The sequence below is a fragment of the Pteropus medius genome, unplaced genomic scaffold, assembly GCF_902729225.1.
Source record: "Pteropus medius unplaced genomic scaffold, Ma_sr-lr_union100, whole genome shotgun sequence".
Taxonomy (NCBI): domain Eukaryota; kingdom Metazoa; phylum Chordata; class Mammalia; order Chiroptera; family Pteropodidae; genus Pteropus; species Pteropus medius.
Genome location: NW_024354875.1, coordinates 36,535,596 through 36,560,602, shown reverse-complemented (window position 1 = coordinate 36,560,602; position 25,007 = coordinate 36,535,596). Strand labels below are relative to the sequence as shown.

Sequence of the window (25,007 nt, the reverse complement as noted above, 5' to 3'; positions counted from 1 at the left end):
ACACACATCCTGCCCATCAGAAAGGCAAAAATGTAGAAGTCGTTATCATTCCACTTTCCAAGTGATGCAGAGGCACAGAGAGGTTAGATGGCCTGACAATGTTGCCCCAGAACTTTCTCCCTCAACTTGGTTCTCTTTACGTCAATTCCACACTCCTCCCTAAACAACAAGTGGAAGCAGTATTTCAAGGAGACAAATCAATTTCAGGAAGCAAACCCTGGAGGCACTGGAGAAGGCCAGTTTGCATCTAAACAATACACTGCAAATTGATGTTTTTTTGTTATTATGAAAGCTGATCTGGCTAGCTTTGTCAGTGTGTCAGCTGAAAATCATGTTAGTTGCTATAAGTCATTTAAAGGTGGTAAAATGCACTCTCTCACAAAATAATCAAGATCCTCACATTTAGACCAGCTTTCTCCGGGAATTCATATTTTTACTGTAACTTTTTACTGCTCATAACAGCAAGGTACAGGCATACCTTGGAGGTTTTACGGATTTGGGTCCAGACCACTGCAATAAAGCTAGTATCACAATAAAGTGAGTCCTAATCTTTTTGCTGGTGGAGGGTCTTGCATTCAGTTTGCAAAAACACAACATCTGTGAAGTGCAATAAAGCAAAGTGCGACAAAATGAGGTGTGCCAGTATTTCTCTCACTGCCGGATGCTAGACATGTGGCTGGATTCTTGTGCCTAGATTTTCATAGCTTCCAACCACTTTTTCCCAGGCCTTAGTACACCAGCCTGTGATCGATCCATGGGGCAAGGCTCAGGCAAAGAAACCCTGGTAGAATTATGGTGTGGCATTCCTTTAGTTATTTGTCTTCTTCCTAATGGCTGAATTAAGGGTCTGGAAGAGTTCATTTGAAAATTATTATTAATATTGGATCTGATCCCAACCGGAACCAATATACTCTAGTCTTTAAGGAGCGGCGAGTTCACCCAATGAGATAAATTAACGCAGGGGAGCAGATTATCATCTGGTGCCTGGTAGGTGGTAATTTACTAATTGATATTCTGATTCCCTGAAAGAATTAATTTACCTCTCTTTGGAGAATATTTTATTCTCAGGCAGTCATTCTGCCCCCTTCCTCCTGCACCATCTTCTGGCTCTCAACACTAGGTTTAAAACTGGTCCAATTCCTGGGCCACATGTTTATGAGTTAGTATTCATGCTCCCCGCCTCCCCCCACCAAAAACAAAAACAAAAAACAAGCAAACAAAAAACCTGATAAATGCAAAGTCCTGACCTTCGAAGAAAATTAAGTAGATTGTCAGTCACTTTACAGAAGGATTTTTCACTTTACTAAAATCACTGTAGAGCTGCCTAATGTAAAACAAATATTGATGAACAGAAGTGTGCTTTTCAAAGGCGTGGAGATACATATGTATTTGCAAGTGATACTAGGAAAATGTCACCATTAGTTCCAAGAACTATGCCAAGAACAGTATCTTATACATAATTCTAGCTACTCAGTAATTATGTACTGAATTTATTCTACCACACACTTCATCAAGATGGATCTTCACAGGGTTTCTCAACTTCAGCAGTTATAGCATGTTGTTCAGGCTGTCCTGTGTATTATAAGATGTTTAGATGCCAGTAGCAACACTCACCAGGGTGACAATTAAAAATGTCTCTAAACATTGCCAGAAGCCCCCATTGCCCAGATGACCCCTAGTTAAGAACCACTGGTCTAATGTTTGTTCTCCTCCTTGAAGTTATTTGTTGCCATAGCAAGTACTTTCAAAACGCCAACTTGAGACTTTACTAGTGAAACTAGGATTTATTTTAGGGTCAGAAAGATTCTCAAATGTTTTGTCAGCTTCTACACTCAGTGATTTCACAGGCCATGGGTAGTCAAGTGAAGTTGTTGGCACAAACATATCCCTAGTAAGACAAGTTCAAACATTTTTCAGAGTTTTCTTTTCAAGACTAGACATAATTAAGTGTCCCTTGGTCAACTTCATCAAAAACGATTGCACTGTCTGGCTTTGCTGTGTTTGCCAAGGAATCTGTTTGTATTTGCATACAATTTCATTAAGCTTTAAAAAAATAGTTTTATCATGTTCCCATGTGTATATGTTTTAATACAGGAAAAACATACAATCAACAGCCTCAGATTTAATGATGTCTTTTGTGACTTTATACTTTCTCATTACAGGGTCACAACATCTTTGCTAATTTGTCCTCCAAGGAATACAGTGACCTCATGCAACTTTTGAAGCAGTCAATATTGGCAACAGATCTCACTCTGTACTTTGAGTAGGTATTGGCATTTGATCTATTTGACAAATGGATATGTAAAGTTTCATCCTGTAATCAATTTTCAGGTCCATATCGAGGGGTGCTTGTTATTCTAGCACTAATATCAATGTGTAGATGAACTTCATTAAGGTGGTATCTACAAGAAAAGCAGGGCTACAATCAAGGGATTTATATCTTTCTTCTGTTTTATGAGCCTTGTTTGAGACTTTTGATTCAAACCAAGTGATGGCCACTTTTAGAGAAGGATTGTTATTTCAGACTATTATTTCTGGTCAGGTCTATAATGGCACCGATGATGCTAATGGAAAAGATTTGTGGCCGAAAGCTTGAAATCCAAGTCCTCATTCTGTACCTCTCCTCTACTCCCTTTTATCCAATTTCAGGCCTCCATCTGAGCTGGAAATTCCACCCCTCTCATTTCCTCTTAGACCTGCTTCATCGGGTACCACCTCTTCTGGCAGCCTGGAAATCTCTTTCTTCACCGATATGTTCAGTGTTCTCTTGAAGACCAAACAACTTCCCTTTCCTAAAAAATTCTTTCACTTGACCCCATGGAGATATTTAATCGCTTTTCAATATACCTTTCTTTTACTGCCTACCTTTTAAAATAAATGGAGCACAGTAGTACCTTTATTTTCTTAATGCCCATTTACACTTTAAAGAGCAGAATCCACCTTCATTTTCTATCAAAATTGTACTTTTCAGAGGTCACCAGAGACTTCCTTGTCCCCAAATTCAATGTCCTTTACTCATTTCTGATATTTCCTAGTTTCTTTGCGGCATCTGAAGGTTTGCTGACTTCCCATTGTCAATTTCTACTCTTTTTTTCCCCAACATCTAGCTCCCTTTCTCTCTCCTTTTCTGGCTCTTTTATAGGTTTCTTTTCTCCTTGATCCTATGTGTGAGTTCTTAAGCCCATGTTCTCCTTTCTCTACTGTACTTCATGCTCCCTAACGTCATCTCTGTAATACCTTTATATAGATTGGCATATAGAAGACTCTGAAATTCTTCACTCTAACTCTTCTTCACATTTAAGACATGTATCTCCAACTCAAAAGCCTTCAGTAGCTTCATTGCTTTCAAAGCAACCTCTAAACTCAATTTGAGTTTCAAGGTCTCCCATAATCTGCCTTCAACCTTTTTTCATTCTTATTTTCCACTTCTCTCCAACATGATTTGTCTACTCCAACCAGGCTGGTCTACATGTTACCCTTTGAAAACACCTCATGCAGTGCCCCTTGTGCCCCGGTCATGTTACTGTTCCCACATGGAATCTTATCCCTCCACTTCCACATCTGGCTGAACTATCCTTTAAGGTTCATCTCTTCTACCACCTTTTCTAGAAATCGCGTGTCACTCTCTTTGAAATCTTATGGCATTGTATCAGTTAAAATTAGCTTCAATTATAAGGGACAGAAAACCCAAAAAAACAGTAGCTTATGTCTCTGTCCCATAAAAGAGGTCTGTAGATAAGCAATCTGCACTTGGTGGAATAACTGAATGAAGTTGACAGGGACACACGCTACTTCTGTTTTTCTGTGCTGTCACCTTCAACACATGGTTTCCGCCTTAGTCCAAGATAGCTACTCAAGTTTCAGGCCTAAGGTCCACATTTCAGCTAGCAGAAAGAAGGAAGAGACAAAGAAGAAGGGGACCAAAAGGTGATGCCGGTTATCTGTTAAGAGAGTTTTCTGGAAACTCCACATAACACTTCTACTTACATTTTACTGGTCACGGTTTAGCCATTTGACATGCTAGGCTGAAGGAAAGTTAGGAAAGAAAGCCTTTATTCTGGGCATAGTCATGTGCTGCATAATAATGTTTTGGTCAGCAATGGGCCGCATATATAATAGTGGTATACAATGTGGCCTAGGAATGTGGACTACTTAAGTTTATATAAGTGTACTCTATGATGTTTGCAAAGTGATGAAATCACCTGACGATGCATTTCAAAGAACATATCCCACTGTTAAGCAACACATATCTATAATCACATGCCCCACTAAAAACTAGGGATTCTATTACTAGGAAAGAGAGGAGAGGTATTGGAGTAGACAACTGAAAGTCTGTGCCACACCGATTTACCGTTGGCTTCTGTCAAATGGTTTATTACATGGTAACGGTGGAAGGAGTAAAGGCTTTGGGGTTATTGGTCTGGATTTAAAGTTCATTCTGGCATTGACGTTAAACCTGGTATATTCAGCCCAAGTGTCTATGTCTTCTTTCTCCTGAAACTTTACTGAAATAGCAAATGAACTTAAGAGGAAAAAGGGGGAAAAAAAAGCATAAATCTTCAAGGAGAAAGAGAGAGGCCACATAACTGATAAGAAATGTCAATACGTTTGTGGAAAATGGAAGGCCAGCTGACAAACGGTAACTAACCTGGCAGACTAGAAGTGAAAAGTAGGACCCACAGAGGAGGACAACTTTGAGAAAAAAAGCCAGTTTGCCTTGCAGAACCTTGCTCAGTGCTTTGAGACAAAAATTGTCATGAAAAGTGAATGTGACACTCAAGGCTTAAAACAGAGAGATTACTAAAAAGTCAGTTTACAGAATACTCAGAGCCCATAAAGTCCTTCACCAACATAGTCACTCCTGGAGAAGGCCAGAAGGTTATTTTCTGGAGAAATAGAAGAAAGAGCGCTGGACTCGGAAAAGTGCAAGGTGGGAATGAGATGCAAAGCTCAGAAGGTGGATGAAGTAAAATGGAAGGAGTCTCTGCATTAAAAACCCATAGCTCATAGCCCAGTCACCCAGAAGCTAGAAATCCATAAGCTACACACCCAGGGTTCTTAGATTTAGCAAATAGAAATACAAGAAGCCCAGTTAAATTTGCATTCAGATAAACAATGAATAATGTCTTAGTGTAAATACATCTTGAGCAATGTTTGTGTAAGTGTATCCCATGCAATGAACACACACATACAGCTCCTGCTCAGCCTTTTAATGTTTTGCTGTTACATACATATACCAAGGGTCACAAAACATTGATGAAAGCCTCCCATATGAAACACAGAGATCAAAACCAATAGAAAAAAATGGAATCAGGGAAAACAGGGAAAGGAAGCAAACAAAAAACTATTATTAATACCCTTAGGGAGCTAAGTATTATATCCATGAAACAAGAACAGAATGTTTTCAAAAATAATAGGAATGACCACAGAAGAAGAAAGAGCTCTTGGAAGTTAAAAATATAATAGCCAAAATTAAAAAAAGGAAAAATCAAATGAAAGCATTAGGAAATACAGTCAAAGGATGAAAAGGCAGCAATATTGAAAATACTGTCTTTTTTTATTAAACAGTTGACCCTTGAACAACACAGATTTGAACTGTGCAGGTCTACTTATACAGATTTTTTTTAAATAAATACAGTTGGCCCTCTGTATCTGTGGGTTTCATATCCATGGATTCAACCAACCATGGATCAAAAACAGTATTTTCAGTCCTCTGTTGGGTATTTGAGGATGTAGAGGGCTGACTACATGCATTGTTATACACCATTTTATGTAAGTTACTTGAGCATCCACGAATTTTGGTATCTGCCAGGGTCCTGGAACCAATCCCCCCATGGATACTGAGGGGTGATAGAAGTTTTTGGAGCATCAAAAGTTATATGTGGATTTTCAACTGCATGGGGTCGGCACATCCAAGTTATTCAAGGGTCAAGTGTATGCTTTTTAGTAGTTTGATTTGTTAACTGTGTATGTATTACTTTGTTAAATATAAATGTTAATTTTAAAAATATATGTAAAAAATTAAAACCTTTAGCCAATAGATATTTGAAAAGATGCTCAAGGTCACTAATCATCGGAGAAATACAAATTAAAACCCAATGAGATATCACCTCACACCTGTCAGAATGGCTATCATGAACAAATCAAACAACAACAAGTATTGGTGAGGATGTGGAGAAAAGGGAACTCTCATCCACTGTTGGTGGGATTGCAAATTGGCACAGCCACTACGAGAAACAGTCTGGAGGTTCCTCAAAAAATTTAAAATAGATATACCTTTTGATACAGCAATTGCACTTCTGGGTATTTATCCAAAGAAAACCAAAACAGTAATTTGTAAAGATCAATACATTCCCATGTTCATGGCAGCACAATTTACAATAGCCAAGATCCGGAAGCAACCTAAATGCCCATCAACAGACAATTGGATAAAGAAGTTATGGTTCATATATACAATGGAATATTACTCTGCCATAAAAAAATGGAATCCTACCATTTGCAATGATATGGATGGACCTAGAGGCTATTATGCTGAGTGAAATAAGTCAGAGAAAGATAAATACCATATTATTTGACTTATATGCAGAATCTAGGGAACAAAAAGAACAAACTAATCAAAAACATACAAGTAGAGAGGACAATATGGTGACTGCCAGAGGGGAGGCAGAGGTTAAGTGGTTGCAAGGAAGGAGTGAAGTATTAAAGAAGTAGAAATTAGTACTTCTTTTGATAGATGGTCATGGGGATGGGGAGCATGGCATAGGGAATGCAGTTAGCATTAGTGTAATGGCTATGTGTAGAGCCAGAAGGATGATAGAGTAATCAAGGGGATCGTTTCATAAACTACATAAATATCTAACCAATGTACTGTGCACTTGAAAGTAATAATAAAATAAAATAAAATAAAATAAAATGCTAAAAACAATTAAAACCTTAGCTCTGCCACTACCTAGCTGTGCATCTTCAAACTATTTACCTCTCTGAGCCTCTGCATGTGTAAAATGGAGTAGCAATATCTATGTTATGTCTTATAAGCATCTTATATCTTGTGAATATCTTTTATGTCTTATAAATGGCTACATCTACCACCACATTTGCTTTATAGCCTATTTATTTTGCATGTTTTGTGGCTCTCATGTTTGACTTAACTATCATGATCTTCCCTCTTTTTCTGAATTGATGCTCCTTCATTTGGGATTTATGGAAGCCTGCATCTGTTAATATTTTTATTTCTTGTCTCTGACACTTGCAAGATTTTGTCTTATTTTCCTCAAAATAGAAGCATTTTCCTAAGCCAAGTTTCCAAATAACTTCTAAGGGAGAAAAAAGTCTCAACAGTTGGAGTTCATTTATCAAGCCTGTTAGGGATGTGATGAATCACTGAGTGACCGCTGGAATACAGTCAGGGAAGTTGGTTACAACTCACTTTCTCATTACTCTGTTCTTATCTTAATGCTGCAGCCCCTGCTAATGTTTGCTGACTCCCAAAGAAGCTGGCTGGTCTCTTTTTCTCAGCATTATTGTTTTTTGAGGTTTTGAATAGGTGCCCATTTTCTAATCTAGACCTTCAGGAGGCTGATTCACTTGCCTGTCTAAAGTTGCTTTAAAGTGTTGCCATATTTTTAGAGAAAACAAGCCCTAGGGTTAATGAGGGGGAAAGCAACTACTATAGTCACCCAGATGCTTTTATTTCACAAATATACAGTGTGGAACTGGAAGGGATGTTAGAAATGATGTAATCCAAGTCTTTTTTTTTTTTTTTTTGGTAGATCAGGTACTGAGCTCAGAAAGATTAAGTAGTGTGAAGCTAAGCAGGGTCAGGCCTGGTTAGTACTTGGATGGGAGACCACCTACAAAGACCAGGTGCTGTAGACATAAAAGAATAAAAAATAAGGGATTGTAGTTGACAAGGTCCTTGCAATCTGTGAGGTCAAACCAAGGGATGCTTTGCCTAAAAACAAAAAACAAAAAACAAAAAACAAAAAAAAAATGTTAAATAGTGTAGATTAGTGGCTAACCTGGAACCCACACATCCTCTTTTGGGGCTTTTTCCACAATCACTATATTCCTTTAATAATGGAAAAATCAAGAAATAGTTGTTATTTGAATTGGGCATAAATTACATGGCAATATTGACCTTCCCAGATATACATTAATTGGTTTAATATGAAAACCAGCATGCATTCCCCATGCCCTCTCCCAAAGCAAAGCTTGGGACAAGGACTTGCAAGCAGGTCAGAAAGAAAGCAAAATATAGGGCCAACGAGGCATGAGTTGTAGTGCTGATTGAAGGAGCAATAGCTGGAACAAGGTGGGCCAAGAGGACGTGAGGCAGCTTTCTATAAGTCTGAATTAGCGTTGGATCTTCTGCCCTCACTACTCAAATCCAACATCATGATACAGTTGAGGTCAACGAAAGAGGAAGCTCACTGCTTTCCTCTCTGAGTTGGGGAAAGTAGTCTAGAAAGGGTTGCCAGGAAGAAGGTCTAGGCCTTATGGAGAAGGGTTTATGATTCATTCCCAGGGGCAGGGTCTCCTGCCATGCACCAGAGGGGGAAAATGTAAGATTCCTAGAAACATGGAACCTCTTTAAAAATAACCATGAAAACTTGTAACTTTAATTTCTAATGGCTTTAGGTGTCCTCAGGATTCTGTCCTGCAAATGACAGATAAAAGCAGACTTCACAAGTTTGAAAAAGAAAAGCAAAACAAAAATAACCTCAGTGTGAATTTCTAGGTTTCAGAACCTAAGTCTGGGGGTTAATTCTTCAGTCTGATTTTCCAACTCACTGAAAACATTTTCCAGTTTCTGCTGAGTGATTTTCTAAAATTAATTTCTGTGCCTAGTTCTGAGTCCCTGCAGTGAATAAGGCTTCGATAATTAAATAGTAATTTCAGAATCTCAAGCAGGAATTAGATATACCTTATCGGTAACCAGTCGTGTGACTTTGAGAAAGTCACTTAATCTCTCTTTGCTTCATTTCCTTGTCAGCAACGTGGGAATAGGCACATAGCCCATACCAATCCCTGAGAGTCCTTGTGGTGGTCAAAGGAGATTACCTATTTGAAAGGTAATTTGGTAACTTAAATAATTAAGATTTAAATAATCAAAATAATTTAAATTTAAGTAATTTAAATTTAATAACTTTGATAATGTAAAATATCTTATAAAGAATCATTCAAGCAGAAAACTAAAAAAAATTTACACCATAAAAGACAAAGCTTGTTGGGGTGGGTAGAGAGAGATCCCAAATTACATGTGTTAAAAATTCAAGGAAAGTCACAAAAGCCCTGTACTATTTATCTGCCCTGTACTATAAGTCAACAAAAATGACCTATGCAGCTTTCACAATTCATAATAAAAACAACTACTAATATTTCCTGTGTGCTTACTTAGGAGCTTTATATACACATTATTCCATTTAATACTTAGAGCAGTCTCATTAGACAGGCACTATGTTTGACCTCAAATACACAGGAGGAAACTGAGTTTGGAGAGATTCAGTAAATTGCTCACAATGTCAAATAGTAAAGCTGAGAGTTGAGCCAAGTAGTCGAACTCCAAAGTGTTTGAACTACTCTGCCATTCTCCCCACAGTTATACAACTGTTAGTTTAAGAGTACTAAAGGGGAAAGTGAGGCCAGTCCTGGGAATACTCAGGCATTCAGTGCAGCAGTAACTTGAGTATGCCCATGTCTGAGGCTGGTTCCCAGCACCCAAGGTAGCAAGCCAGTAGCAATTCAACTAACTGCAGACTCCACCAGCAGAATGAAGGGCTGGTGAGGAGGCCCCAGGTCAGAGTCACTCAGGAGCCTGGCTGGTGAAGCAGAGACGGCTCCTTGCTTAGAGGCTCCTTGCTTGCAACTGAGATAAACTGGAGCATGAGAAGTTGGCAGTTCTTTAGCTTTAATACAGTTGTGGAGGATATTGGTGTGTCAGGTAGCAATTATAATTTAGCATCCATTCCCAACAGGCTGTGATCACATAACACTGTATCTCTTTTCTGCCAGGTGCCTGCTCTGTGCCCCACGTTTTTCTAGGCACTATGGTGTCTCCCTGTATCACCACTAGAGTAGGACATGAATGCAGCCATCTCACTCTTGGAGCCTCAAAATCTGACACACTGCCTGACGTAACAAGTTCTCAAAATACAAACTTTTATGATATTGAATTCTCAGATCAACCTATAAGGTAGATTTGTTATCCTCATCCTATAGATAAGGATACCTAAGCTTAGAGAAGTTAAGAATTTGCCTAAAGTCATCAAGTTGTCTGTGCTCACATCTCCATGCCACATTGCCTCAGACCATTATTTAAACCAAGAATTATCCAATAATTCATATTTTATAAATCCATTTGGGTGCCCAATGCCTTTTTGGTTGGCTATCTAAATTAATCAGACTAATCTTCAAATTGAAATTTTTCCATTTCCTTTGTGCTCTACAAATATTCATCAGCAATTAAGAAAAAATGCTTAGTGTACTGGTTTCTTTGTCTTCGTCGTTCCAAAGGGACGCAATAAGCAGCATTTCTCAAAAGCATCTGATAATGGCAGTAAAATATACTAAATTATCTAGGACTTTTAGGAGTCATAGTTCGATCATCCTTTTAAAAATTAGATTAATGTCTTGAACAATTTATTTTAAAAAAAATACAATAGGAACTCAAAAAATGTTTCTACTCTTATGCAGACAGGAATATCCATTCATTCATCATCAACAAATGTTTATTAAGAGCTCACTACGTTCAGTGTTTTCAATTTCCACAGTTGCCTGCACTCTACTAGCCACCATATTAGAAAGGCAGAGGATAAATTACTGCATAGTAAGGTGTAATGACTTACAAGGATTAACCCATTGCTCTTTCCCAAACATTCTTACATTTTAACAGAGCCTGATGAATTAACCCACTGAAAAGATTCTAATGTCTGAACAACAAGCCCTGTGGCAGTTTAATGAAAGAAATATTTTGGTACTTCTTCCTGAATTCCAAAAACATTTTTACATATAGTCACCCTCCCATCCCAATCCACATGATATTGCAACTGAATTAAAATGGAGAAATTCATTAACACTTATTGATACCTTCTTTATGTCAGACCCTGTGCTAGTGGCCGGGGATGCAGAGGCAGATAGGACTTAGTTCTTACTTTCAGGAACTCAGAGCCCAGTGGGGAAGAGAAAAACCAGTAATACCACAGCACGAGATGTGCTGCAGACAAAGTAAATGTCGGGCACCTGAAGTACACGCCATCTAGCAGTGCCCTAGCCCACTTCTTGGCCTGGTGACTATTGACCGAACTGATGTTAGAGCTTTGTGTTGTGTAATCTTCTGCCATTTTTAAACTTCAAAGTCATTCTGATCTTTCGATTTCCTGCATTTTCCCAAATTTGTTCATGCTGTCAACATCAGCACAGCATCAAACAGGTCATTTCATTCTTAGTTGGCGGGTACTAGTGCTAATTTACCCTTGTGTTATCAGTGCTGGTTTAAAGCAGGAAGATAATTCATCTTTCAAATTAAATATATGACTTTTTCCTTCAGTCATAATTACTGGAGTTAACATCTGCTTATTAATTTTCTATTCTTCTCTGGTGCTTTTATGCCCAAAGTCCAGAATCTCTCCAGAATCTACATTTAACAATCAATTGCACATGTCTGATTTGCCTTTTGAATGAGCTGTAAGAACACTGAAAGAATAAATATCCTGCCCCTTCCCCGCACCCACTCCAGCCCATCCACACACACATTTCTGCCACCCCTGCCTGATGATTCTGGAGTTGAAATTGCAGGAGAGTCACAATCATGATTTGCCACGTCAGCAGTAAAACCTTCCTAACATTCATGGAACTTTAATAGATTCAGAACAGTTAGATAAATAGATAAATAGAGAATATATCCATACACATACAGGTATACATAGATATATAAATTTTAAAAACATTTCTGATTAAAATATACACAGGAATGGTGATTTCTCACTTTACAAATAATTTCTTGCATTGCAGAAAAATTACAAACCAGAAAGCTTTTCGATGTGGTGATGGGTGACTGGTAACCAATCTTTAGAATTATTTTTGTGGGTAATTTTAGCAGTTATGTTCAAATGATGCTTTTGTAAAGACTGCTATTTCTCTGAGTGGAACATATGTCAGGAGAGCAGGATAAAAGCCCAATAAAAACATATCTGATTATAAATGAGATTTTCCAGTAAGTTGCTTTTCACTAGCAGAGGTATTTGCCATTGTCCTTGAAAACCAAGGTTCTCAATGATCTGCTTGAGAAGTTAATGACATAGTTCCTTATGACAAAGAGGTTTAGATCAAAGGAGTATTACATAATTTTGTGTATTTTTCAAATGTTCATTTTATCAGTCCCATGTTTTTAAAAGTGCTCCTATTTTTAACATTTTTACATATGCTCATGCTGCTGACTCTATAATGCACATACACATACACATATAGATGCTAAAATGAGCAGCTGTGTGGGCAAATTCATTTCTCAAAAGCACAGTGAATTTTACATTGTTGTTTTGTAATGATTATCACCAAGGAGGAGGTTAGAAATAAACCACGTGAAGCCGTGAATCATCAACCTGACCAGAGCTGCCTACAGCTCTTGCTTGGAGTACCCCGTTGTTGGTGATAGAAAGACCTCTGCCTGGAGCCTGCTGTGGTGGCCGGCACTGGGTACAGCAGCTTGCAGTGCCATGAGCTCATGAAGGGGTCCAGCCTCTGCTGTTCATATTCTCACAATGCACAAGGTTCATGTTACACACGATTTACAAAGATGGTCTCAAAGGCCAGAACTGGGAGGCTGGGAACCTGGAACCTACCTAGATATTCCCATAACTGCCCTGAGAGAGACCCTAGCAATCAATTTCATCTTCCTTCACCTTGAATTTCCTCACCTATAACATGAATTACAGCAGATATTTCCTGAAAGGTCTCAGATACCTTTAACAGTCTGTAATTATAATGAAAACTCGTTAAATACAGAAAAATCATTCTATGTCCCAGCAATTTTACATATACATAAGTAAATGTGTATATATTATATATAGAGAGAGAGAAACAGACAGAGACAGAGACAAAGAGACAGAGAGGCAGAAATAGAAAAATCACATGAATTCACAGAGACGTGTACAAGGATGTTCATGATACATAATAAAAAAATTGGAAGTCATCTAAATTTGCATCATCAGAAAATGGGTAAATAAACAGGGATATACTGATACATGGACTACAGCACAGCAGTGAAAGGGAGTGGCCAAGCAATGTATGTAGCCACACGGATGAATCTCATAAACACTGAGTGAGAAAAGCAAGTTGCCAAAGAATACAGATACGATGATGACACCATTTTTAAAATTTTTAAACGTGCAGAGCAACATTATGCATAATTTACCTGGTAAAATTATAAGGCTATATGTGAAGATGATTTATGCAAAATTTAGAAAATGGCCGTCTTGTGGTGGGAGGCAGGGAGGGAGGCAGAAGCAGCAGTACAGGGATGCACAAGGCCCTCAACAGGATGGGTAAAGCCTTATTTCCAGGCTGAGTGGTAAAGAGATAGACAGATTCTCTGTCCATTGTGTAATTTTATGCCTTTTAAACTATTTTAAATATGCATAATAAATTTGTTATGTGAACTTTGCATATCATCACTTCAAAAATCCTTTTGCAGCCTTATGAAAATGATTAACCCCATCTCCTGATCTTTCAAGACGTTAATTTTCGGAAACTTTAAAAAAAAGTTTAAATGCACTTTGGTTTAAACTTTAAAGCATCTATTTGGCATTTATGTTACCAAATGTATTATTACCAGATGTATGATATACGTGGTTCCACCAGTTACTAGATTTTTCCCATGTTTATCTTGATAAAACTATGGTGTGCAGGAAGTCTCCTATTACTTTCTGAGGTCATAGCCAAACCTTGAGACACCAGAATAAATAGAACCTATCAAGAAATTATATACTTTGGTCAGTGGAGGAAAAATAAAATTAGTACGCCATGTTCTTCTGTGTCCTATGAAAAAAATCCCTCCCCCTCTCCTCTATCCACCATCCTCTACAGATAGTGGATATTCTCTTTTGTCTTAATGTAATAAAATATAGCTTTGTTATAATGTGATGTGAAGCCTATGACTGATTTGGGGTTCACTTGATTTAAGGCTTACACACCAGCAACCCTAGCTATTAAACTTTCCATCACTGGGAAATTTATTCTTATGGTGCTATTTGATTGGCACATCATAGATTTGTATTTTAAAAAATTATTTTCTGCATTGAGTTAGCCACCTAGGCAATATGGCTCCACTTTTCATCAAAAACGTTATGTCTCATCTATCAAACTTACTCTCAGCAAATATAACAATAATCAGTGAAAGGAAGGTCAGGCATTGGATGGAATGGCGTTCTTAAATGTCCCTCAACTTCTTATGATGTCTGCTTGGTTCAAGTTAGAATCTAGTCTCTGAGAATCTGTCAGGGCTTTTCTTGAATGAATTTTCTGTTGTTTTCTTATCACGATCTCTCCAAATGGCAACTGTGAAGATCCCAGAACAACTAGAATCTAGGTGAAACCAGTGGCTGAAGAGTTTTTGTTTTTTGTTTTTTTTTTAATGAATAGCTTTATGAGATAATCTTTTTCACGCATGCATCAATTCAACAAATATTTATTAAGCTCCTACTACATGTCAGCACTGTTGTAGGCACTGGGGATCCAAGAGTGAACATAAACCCTATCTTTATTTAAAATTTCGATATTTTCTTCATGGTTTTTGTTTTGTTTTTTGTTTTTTGTTTTTTGTCTTTATATTGTCTTTTTTTTTTTAATATTGCATTCAAATATTATTTGTCTGGATTACTGGATTACTCAAATTTTGTGCCCAAGGTGAGTGCCTTCCTCACTTCACTCTAGTCCCAGTATCATTAGTATTATCATTTGTATCGCATTTGAAGGAGAATTACCTATTTTTTTGGTCACCACTGCTAAACTCAAAGATGTTTAAAGACCATGTCCATGTCTTGTTCCTAGTAAAAAGTTCCTAGTAGAAAGCCTAGTAAAGAGTTGGCACAGAGTAGGTGTTTAATAAATATTTGTTGAACCAAACTTTCTCCTCCACAATTATTCGAAAGAAGACTAATATCCATTCAGAGAGAAGAAAGAACTAGATGACATCTTCGATCTCCATGTAGTCCAATTAGCCCATTGTGTATTATTGTTGGCAGTAACACTATTAATAGTATTTGCATATTAACCATAGCTATCAGGGATGGAGTATCTACCAGTGCCACACACTTAATGTACCTCATCTCAAATTATTACCACAAAGCTGGAAACTGAGGCAATGTGCAATCACTTGCCCAGGACCATGTAGCTAGTAAATAACAGTCAGCATTGAGCCCAGGTCAGTGTTGAGTCCAGATCTGGGCTCTCTTCATTCCACTACTTCCCTTTCTATTTCAGTTCACAGTCACGGTGGCGATGTGAAAAGGCATGACCGTGGTCATAAAGAAGGGAGTGGGCAATTGAAAGAGATGGTAAAGTTATAAGAAGAAAAGATATGTACACACCTGCACGCCCAAACAGGAGAGAAGTTGCTGGGCCCTTCCATGTAACTGTGCGGTACCATCTTACCAATTGCTATGAGGTTGTTGTAGAGATTCCCCCATACTGTGAGATGGCCTTGACCTGTATCTACTTGAAGCAATAGGTCCAGGACCTGTCTGTGTCTCAAAATAAGGAGGTGAGCCACATTGTCTTCCTGACCTATCCCCCTTCAGGTAAAGTGAGTAGTCAGTCTGACCTGATGACAAGAAGTCCATATAGCTGGTCAGTGGTGATAGGCAACCCAGACCAGAAACAGAAGAGCCAGTTGCACCCAGCATCCTGTCCTTTTTCTCCCAGACTATGAGTCAGCACTGAGTGTCTAAGATCTTACTCTGATTTCCACCATACGTGACATGGTAGCATTTTCCACCACCACCTTGTGTATTCCTTAAAACATTGAAACTATGGAATTCTGTGGTTAAGTAGGCTAAGTAGGCTTTTTCTAGCTCAGTATTTTTCAGAGCCTTCGAAAGGCTAATGTAGGTGCTAAAACTCCAAGAGAGGCATATTACAAGCAGCATTTCTCAAACCTACTTAACCAGGAAATAATCACTTCTGGAAACAGTGCATCGGGACCCTTTATCTCTCATTTGAAAGTGCCAAGAAGGTGAAACATTGGGAAATGATTCTTAAAGAATAAAAATGTTGATGTTCTCTTTTTTCCTTTCTCGCTGTCATAATAAAAAATCGTATAACTAGATTAAAGAGAAGTTTTGAAAATAGAAATAAATCACCCTTATTTTCACAACTTTAGAATATTCCCTCTTGTCTTTTTCATATCTATATACGTTCAAATCTGTATCTGTATGTGTGTGTATCTGGCATTAAAATGTGCAGATACTACGCTAAACGCTTTCATATGTCATCTCGTTTAATCCTCACGATAACGCTGTGAGTTAGTGAATCTAATCACCATGTCAGAGGTTATGAAATTGAGGCTCAGAGGGCTTACGTGACTTGCCAAAGCTGCACAAGTAGGTGCCTGACCCATTGTTTAAACAGTTATTTTTGACTCCACAGCTTAAGTGTTTAAGCACTGAAATGCCGAAATAGTTATTTTAGTTATTTTCTTACCTAGAAAAAAGTATCCTGAATTTACTACCAGGGAGTTTATCTTATTTTGAATCATCATACAGCTCAGTTCTATGTTGAATGATAAAAGAACATTCCAGAATTGTTCCCGCATTTTATTTGTCCTTGCCTTTCTTCTCTGACTTTCAGTAAATGCCACAAGGGCTTCACAGCAAGTAATCCTAAATGCAGGACCAAATTGTTTTGTTTTATGGCTCGATAATCTTCTCTGTTGTAAATACATTCAGAAATGATTGCAGCTTTTTCTTGAAGCCTCAACATTTTTTTTAAAGTGATTTATTTTGATAGTGCTTTAGCCTCATGATTTCAAATATTAAGTTACTTGGTTCAGGTGGTCTTATATTTTCCCATAAATGTGTTTATGTCACCCCACAGACTGAGAAATTTCATTCCAGGTTTTTTTTTTTTTCTTTCTTCATTTGATTTCATGCAGGAGGAGAACTGAATTCTTTGAACTTGTCAGTAAAGGAGAATATGATTGGAACATCAAAAACCATCGTGATATATTTCGGTAAGAAATAGCTCTTGTTTATGTGTTTTTTCATTATTTAAAGATTTAGCTTTTCTGACAGTGCTAAGCGCACACAAGTGATTTTTAAAGTAACAAATCTTAGCTTACATTAAAAGTTAGAGATTGGTTGAATAATTAGAGAAAAGACAGAGACTGTCTTTTTGTCTTCTAGTTTATAATTCGCCTCCTCTCCATAAATTTGCATTCGAAATTAGAAAATCATATTCAGATTGGTTCAGTTTCAGCAAGCCATGATTTCCTCTTTTTTCCAGAGAAGGCGGGCATGCAAGTTGGTGGGAAGAGGGTATTTTTGAACCTCAAAAAACAAAGTTACACAGAACAAAGGAAAGTGGAGAATTAAGTTTCGTTTTTCTTTGGAGACAACAGATATTGTAGATAGAAAACCAGTTGGAACAATTTTGGTGGTGGAAATAAGGAGTCTGTTCCAGACTTTTCACAGGACTTCTCAGATGTTTAGAAAAGACAGCAACAACCCATCATTTTTATGTGGCACATTTTAACCACCTGATGGCAGCCACTCCAGCTGGTGAGACTATTCCTCTTTCTGTCACACCCTGGCCTTCTGCTGTCCCCACCTCATCCATCCTCAGACCTTTGCTATCTTATTCCTGTTCCAAAGCTGTTAAGTATTCCTAGGAAAGCTTGCGAGGCCAGGATTATCCGCTCGCTGTGTCTGCTCGACAGCCAGGCAACCACTAGAGTCACCCCAAGTGGGTTCTCCTCCCCATATGTGCTCTGTGAAACTTCTGCCACCATCCTCAGAACACAGAGCCCTGCCTGCCCCTTCCCTCTGCAACTGACCTCTCTTCACACTCTCTCACCAGAGGGCCCCCTTTCCCCCTCGACTCTGCCATCAATATTTCTCTTTGTTATCTTTACAGATCTTTTTCTATGTCCTTCCTAAGGTGCTAGTCTCTCCTCAACTTGTGTCCTAATTCCGTTTCCTCCATCTCCCCCCACCCAGCCTCCACCTTGCGATATCAGTTGTACTCTCTTGACTTGCGTTTTCAAAATCAGTTTTTTTCCCCCATTATGCCTTTTCTAGATCTAAAAATATGCTTCCATCTCCTCAGCCCAAAAAAAAAAAAAATCATCTCTAAAATCTTCCTTCTTCTCAAGGTCCATTTTTAGTTCTTCCTTCCCTTCAATTTCACACTTCACTCACATTCTTCCTAAGTTCTTACAAGGCAATTTCTTTTTAAATAATTTTTAATTACACAAGTAATTATAAGAATATTTTTTTTCTATATGTAACAAATTAAATTCTCCCTTAAGCTTCACTCCCAGTTCTCATACTGCTGCACAGCTATACTCTGTTAGCAGTTGGTTGTATCATTCCAGGCCATTCCCAAAGCCTGTACGTGTACACCATCTCTTCTCAGTGACTCCCGCCTGCTTCCTTGGGCCTGGCCTCTTCTGAGCAAGACTTCTAAAATGCCAGTGCTTCCACATCTCCGCCGGATGTTTTCCTGCTGAGGTTTTCAAACCTTTTGGGCAGGAGACCCCATATGTAAAAAGGAAAGAAAAAAATCATATTTGGAAGCACAGTATGTAAAATAGAGGTGCTCCAGGAGCTTTTACCACTACCCCCTCCCCCCGCCCCCCCACCCCAGCTTCACCCCGCCCTCCGTCCCCCCCTCCTCGCCCCGTTTCATGTGCACCAAGGAGGTGGGGTTTCTGGGGGGGGCACTTAAAATAGTAATAAAACCAACTAAAAGTCAGTCTGGTTTTCTTTTTTCGATCATCACCATGTGCCTGCAATCTAAACACTGTCGATGATGAGATACTCTTCCCTGAGAAAAATCTTTTGTCGGTATAAGCTGTAAACAATTGCTGGGGTTACTGTTGAGTATCAAAATAATTGATATGAAAGCTTCAAATTAGCACATGTTATTACTTATCCCTTAATTGTACGTGTATCGTACACGTAAGCTAATTCTAAGAATGCCCAGTTATACAGTCAGCCCCTGGCAGAGGTGGACATGGTACACACTTTCAAGAGTAAGCTCCTAATGGTTCAGAACCTTTTTCACTGGCTCCAGGTGTAGTTTGTGTCTTCGTCCTTTGGAAGTGTCACAGTCCTGCTTTTAAACAGTATATTCAGAATAAACAAGGATAGGACAGTAATAAGATGAAAAAACTTAACTTGAGTTACTTCAATTCTGTCATTTTTTGCGACCGTTTAGGGTTTTATTTGTTGTGTTTAAAATTTAAAACAGTGAAACAGCACAAGCTGAGAGATGTAATATTTTTGTTTGGTAAATGCAAAATTCAGTTTATACATGAAAATCTTTTACAGAATTTGAATATGTGTTTAAAATTAAAATGTGTTCCTTTTAAGTTCCTAATTGTTTTCGAACTAGAGAACAAATCAGGAAAATAACCATTATTTTAAGATATAGAGAAGAGGCATGCTAAAAATGATCTCTTGTATTAGATTCTCTAGAGACAGCACTGTTCTTTACAACACAGGACAGAAAGAGTGTGCCCTCCTTATTCCTGACTGTTTATTCATTCAATTGCACTGAGCAGATTGATACCACTTAACTGTAACTTGGACCAGAAGTACTCAGACCTTGAAACTAAAACAGTTGCTACAAACTCTCTCCGCCCTCTTCCTCTAGAGAAGGCCTTTCACCTCTTGCAGAGGCTTGGTCTAAAAATAAGACAAAACCGCTCATTTACCTCCTTTAGTTCTTCCTGTGTAATCTCCCACCCCATCCTTCCCTTCCCATTCTCCCTGCCTTTCTTCGTTGTAGGCCCTTGTCAATTTATGCTTTCCATCTGGTCTTCCTGCTTCCATTCTCTCCTTCTTCAAACTATTTTCATACCTACTACCGAAAGTTCTCCCTTTGAAGGTCTAGCTAGGTCCCTCCTGAGCCCCCATCCTTAACTGATGCCCCCTTACCAATCAAATAAAGATTTCAGACACTCCACCATCTGACCTCCCAGCCTTTATCTGTCTTCCTTCTCTGTATACACTTTCTGTTTCACTGTAAAATAGCCATTGAAAGTAGATTCTTCTGTCAGACTTTCTGAATTCCATTCCTTGCTTCTATACCTAGCTGTGTAACTTCAGGCAATCTGCCTAACCTCTCTAATCACGAAACTGCAAAGCACTATTTTGCTTTGTAAAATGGAGACACTAATTGTACACCTACCTCATATGGAGACTATGTAAGTCACCCTGTGGTGCCAGCTCAATAAATGGTAGCTGTTAGAATTACCGTCACCCGATCACCTAGCAGAAGACCAATGAACTTATTGACTAATTAATGACTATATGAATTTGAATTTGAGAAGTAAGCTTCAAATTATCAAGCAAGTGGAACCTAGGTAATTTTACAAGTTACTATACAAGTAGGCAACCTTACAGAAATTATTTCCTGTCTAGGAGAGAGACCGCAGAGTCCAGTGCATTACCTAGTCTTGTCCCCCTCTGCTACCAGCAGAACCTAAAATGAGAAGCATCAGGATATAGTGAGAGGAGGTCTGGCAGCTTTGTATTGAGCACAAAATCCTGAATCCTTTACTTGCTTTGGGAGAGTGACTAAACCTTTCCATGTTTCCATTTACCTCTTTGTAAAATAGGAATCAGAGCACCTACCTCAGAAATTTATGATGAGGATTCATTTAGTTAGGAGTTAGTTGGTAAAGCACTTAGTACAGAGGCAGGCAAACTGAGCAGTGCTTGTTAGAAAAGATCAAATATGAAGAGTAGACTGACGTGTCTTTGCACAGCGCTTATTTAGCACAGGGGTGTTTGGGATTAGACGCTGCCTGACCTCAGTGAGAGGGCTGCTGATGCTGCTGCGCCTGGTTGTGTTCTGAATGACCTATTGTTATCTGCCACTCTGCCTTGCTCCCTCGCGGAGTATCCTGGGGGTTACACAAACTCCACTACCATCTAAGCATGCTCCGCCATCTGGGAAGCAGACACGTTTCCAAGGCGCTGGAATCCGCCGGGGTATGAAATGTTAACACCTGACATCAAGACAGACCTCTGACCTTTAACAACACACCCTTCCTTCCAAAAGGAGCCGGCCAAGACGTGGTTTCCCTGCTCAGATTCGTCATTACTTTTCATCGCCTGCTGCTGCTTTTAGTACAAAGAAAACAGATTTTGGACAAAGAGTGTGTCTTATTTCTCCCTTTCCCACCACATCGAATTATAAGCACCAGACCTCTCTACTGTTTGACTTGTTCCCCGTGTTTCTATATCCACGGTTCAGTGTGAATTCTAGTTAAATCCAATAGAAATCTGCCCCTTCAAATCTGATTCAGATCTTTCCTGTGCTTTCTTACATGCTCAAATTAATGAAAGCTGTAGCTGAATACATTTCTTTGTAATGCTTGTAAAACATGGTCGTAGCCAGGTAGTAAACTGGAGTGAAACAGGGTGGCTCTCACTCATAAATCTTAGCTCTGCCGAGCAGAGGATAAAGCAGTAGCTCCTGATGTGGTGTGTGCCTCGCCAATTCGGTGTAGGTTTTCTTTTGTTCCCATCAATCAGTGGTAAGCTGGTAAATAGATTCATTGGCAGTGTTTATAGTATTACATACTGATTCCTTTGCTGATATTTAAAAATAAAAAGCAATGTCCATTACAAATTATTTTAGGCAGAGCTTGCTTAGCTCAGGTACAGAGAAAGTCATGCTTTGCTTTCCTTGATCTGCTGCAGGCAAAACAAAAGGGCCACGGAGGGTGCGTATGAGCTTTGTCTTCCTGAGCAGTGCGGCTGTAGGATGAAGACGCTAAACATGGGGACCATAAACAGTGCTTCCCTTGTTGAGAAAAAGGAGATGTGAGCTGGTCTCAGTCCTGTTTTATTTATTTATGTATCTAGGACGAGTTTGTGTAGGAATGCAACAAAAGATTATTCAGACTTTTGTCGGGTTCTGTTTTTCAGATCAATGTTAATGACAGCCTGTGACCTTGGAGCCGTGACCAAACCGTGGGAGATCTCGAGACAGGCAAGTGGTGATTAATGGCAGGGCTCAGCAGAGGAGGGGCTGGGGGAGGGGGTATGATATTCCCAGAGCCCCAACTACCAGGCACTGAAACCCTAGTCAATTTGCATCAGTATTAACATGGTGTAAAAAATAGCAGGAGGCTTAGGCTCCGCGTAGTTTATAGCATAGCCTGATAATATGTCTGACTCTCTGTAAGATTTTTTTTGACACGCTAAATCCAAATAACACTTTGACCATTTATTTATAAGGCAAGAGTTTCAAAAATAATGTTTTTTAATAGATAATCATGTTTAAGCATAAGGTTTGTTCGCATATGAAAAAACAAAACAGAATGACAATGACAAAAAACCCAAGGAGGTAAGAAGGAAATTCTGTTTTGCTTTTCAAAGACTATTTAAAGATCAGGGGGCTCTTTGGCCAAAGTGTGCAGTATCCAAATTAATATTTTCCCCCAAATCATGTTTTTACTGTCTATCTGATTTCACTGCCAAAAAGTATTAGTTCCAAAGCAGGAATAGTTTTCAAGCAGTAACTACACAACTTAAGATCCTTGATTACTGATAGTATTTGAGGTTAATCTCTCTATGTTTTATGAGGCGCCAACTGTGTTGGCCATGGGATTTAAAGTAGTAAGTGGAACCTGTAAACACTACCTTAGAAGGAAAAAAGGTCTTTGCAAATGTGATTAAGTTAAGGACCATCATTGTCATTATCATCACCACTATCCTGAATTATCTAGGTTGGCCCTAAATGCAGTCACAGGTGTCATTATAAGAGAGAGGCACAGGGAGATTACACATTCAGAAGAGGAGAAGGTGATGTGAAGATGAGGCAGGGATTAGGGTGATACAGCCACAAGCAAAGGAATGCTGGCAGCCAGCAGCAATTGGAAGAGACAAAGAACAGATTCTCCCCTAGACCCTTCTGAGGAGTGTGGCCCTGCCAACACTCTGAATTTTGTCCAGTGAACTGATGTTGAATTCCTGGCCTCCAGAACTATAAGAGAATAAATTCCTGTTGTTTTAATTTATGGTAATTTATATGGTAATTTATGGCAGCCCCAAGAAACTAATACAATGATTATCCCTATTTTGCAAATGGGAAAAATGAAGCTTAGAAAGGATATGTAGCCTGAGGTTATACAGCAAGTAAGTGGTGGAGCTAGGTATTCAAATCCTAGCAGATTAGGACTTGGGCATCCAGGGTGGGTGGCACCTCTTTGTCCTTAATCTGGACTGGGTCTGAAGGAACAGCCACTATCTGGATCATTCTAGCAGAAGCCCTGGTGGGTCTGGCACTAAATTAAATTAAATGCCCCGCCAACAATTCATTGGCAAGAACTTCTCACAAAATCCCACCCAACCAGGAAATACGATCCTTCCATGTGCCCAGAAAGTGGAAAGCCAGAAATAGTTGGTAAAACATGACTACCACAATTTGCCCTTTTAATAACCAAAAATATGATTCATTCTCCTTCCTGCAAGCAACATATGCTCATCCTCTCCCCAAGGGAGATGACTGAAATGACCCATAAGTCATGGTTGCAAGCTTGAAGTTCAGGATGTCTAGGTGATACATGCTGGTCTCCACATCGGGCCTGGATGTACATTACAGAACTACACACACCCAAAATGCAGCATCTAACATACACCCTAACCACAAAATATTCACTATAACACTCCCATTCAGAAAGGGAAGAGATAGCAACATCTGGCAGTTAGGGAGCCATGGTAATTCCACAATCCCACTGAGCATTTACTGTGAAGGTGCTCCATTCTGTGGCGGGCCCTGATTCTCTAGGAGATGCTCCTGAGTTCATTATTTTCTATGGTCTTTAGATCCATGCTGATAAATTATCCCTTTTCTATTATTCTCCTTGGCGATATCTGAAGGCCAAGCAGCTTTCCAGGCCTACCTCTACCTAAAGAAAGTTGAAAGCCCAAGGCTCATTTTAAGTTTTAAGTAGTTACAGACTTGTGGTTAATTCTGGCACCAAAACTCTACAACATTTAGTTGGCTTCCTATGTCTTTGTGTCGAGTCATTTCCATTTACCAATAACCACATCCACAGTTCTATTCTATATAAACTTTTTAGATCTGCTGTATTTCTTTGCTCCCTTATATTCAGGAACAAAGAAATGTGTTTATATACATCCTTCTTTCTCTCTAATGACTTAATTCCCAGTACTTTGTACCTAACAAGTGCCAGTGAGAGAATTATGTATTTAAATCATTTCTCTGGGCCATTTTTTCCAGTTGAAAGGATGTCCTGTGAACCATCTGATTCATTCAGAGTTTTTAACTATGAATAATGTACTGGCCATACCTTTGATTGGATTCTTGTTGCAAGGCTGTCTTGATCAGCCTTTGTCATTCAAAATATATCTCAATTTTTATTTTTACAGTTTAGGGTTAAGAAGTAGCTTCATCTTCCATCCCTTCAAGACCCTGAATTTGTAACTTTCTCTATTCCCTTTCATTCCTTGTTCTAAACTTGCCAATCTTTTTCTGAGCTTGCTTCTTATAATACCTAGAAAAACAGTCAATAGCAACCATCACATGCTACTAACATTTTGTGTTCCAATCTCTTCCCTTAAGGCCAGAAATTCATTAGATACATGCTTTGCTTTATTTCAGTGAGAACTGTACAAAATATTTTGCTACTATGTAACATGTATCACCATCCTTATAGCCTCTAACAACCATTTCCTCACTATTTTATACCTGGTCCCCAAGATAATGCCATATATTTTAGAATCTTTTCCTTTCTTTCCTTTATTTTTCCCTCCTTC

General features: G+C 38.8%; 1 protein-coding gene across 1 annotated transcript in view; it reads left to right on the top strand.

Moving 5' to 3' along the window:
- The window catches only part of PDE11A (phosphodiesterase 11A), a 315,101-nt gene that overhangs the window by 250,883 nt on the left and 39,211 nt on the right, over positions 1–25,007 (top strand). Inside the window, exons 14-16 of the mRNA XM_039855267.1 lie at positions 2,163–2,263; positions 17,144–17,221; positions 22,152–22,215. Of these exons, the coding sequence (XP_039711201.1) occupies positions 2,163–2,263; positions 17,144–17,221; positions 22,152–22,215 (243 nt within the window). The remainder of the gene's footprint in view (positions 1–2,162; positions 2,264–17,143; positions 17,222–22,151; positions 22,216–25,007) is intronic.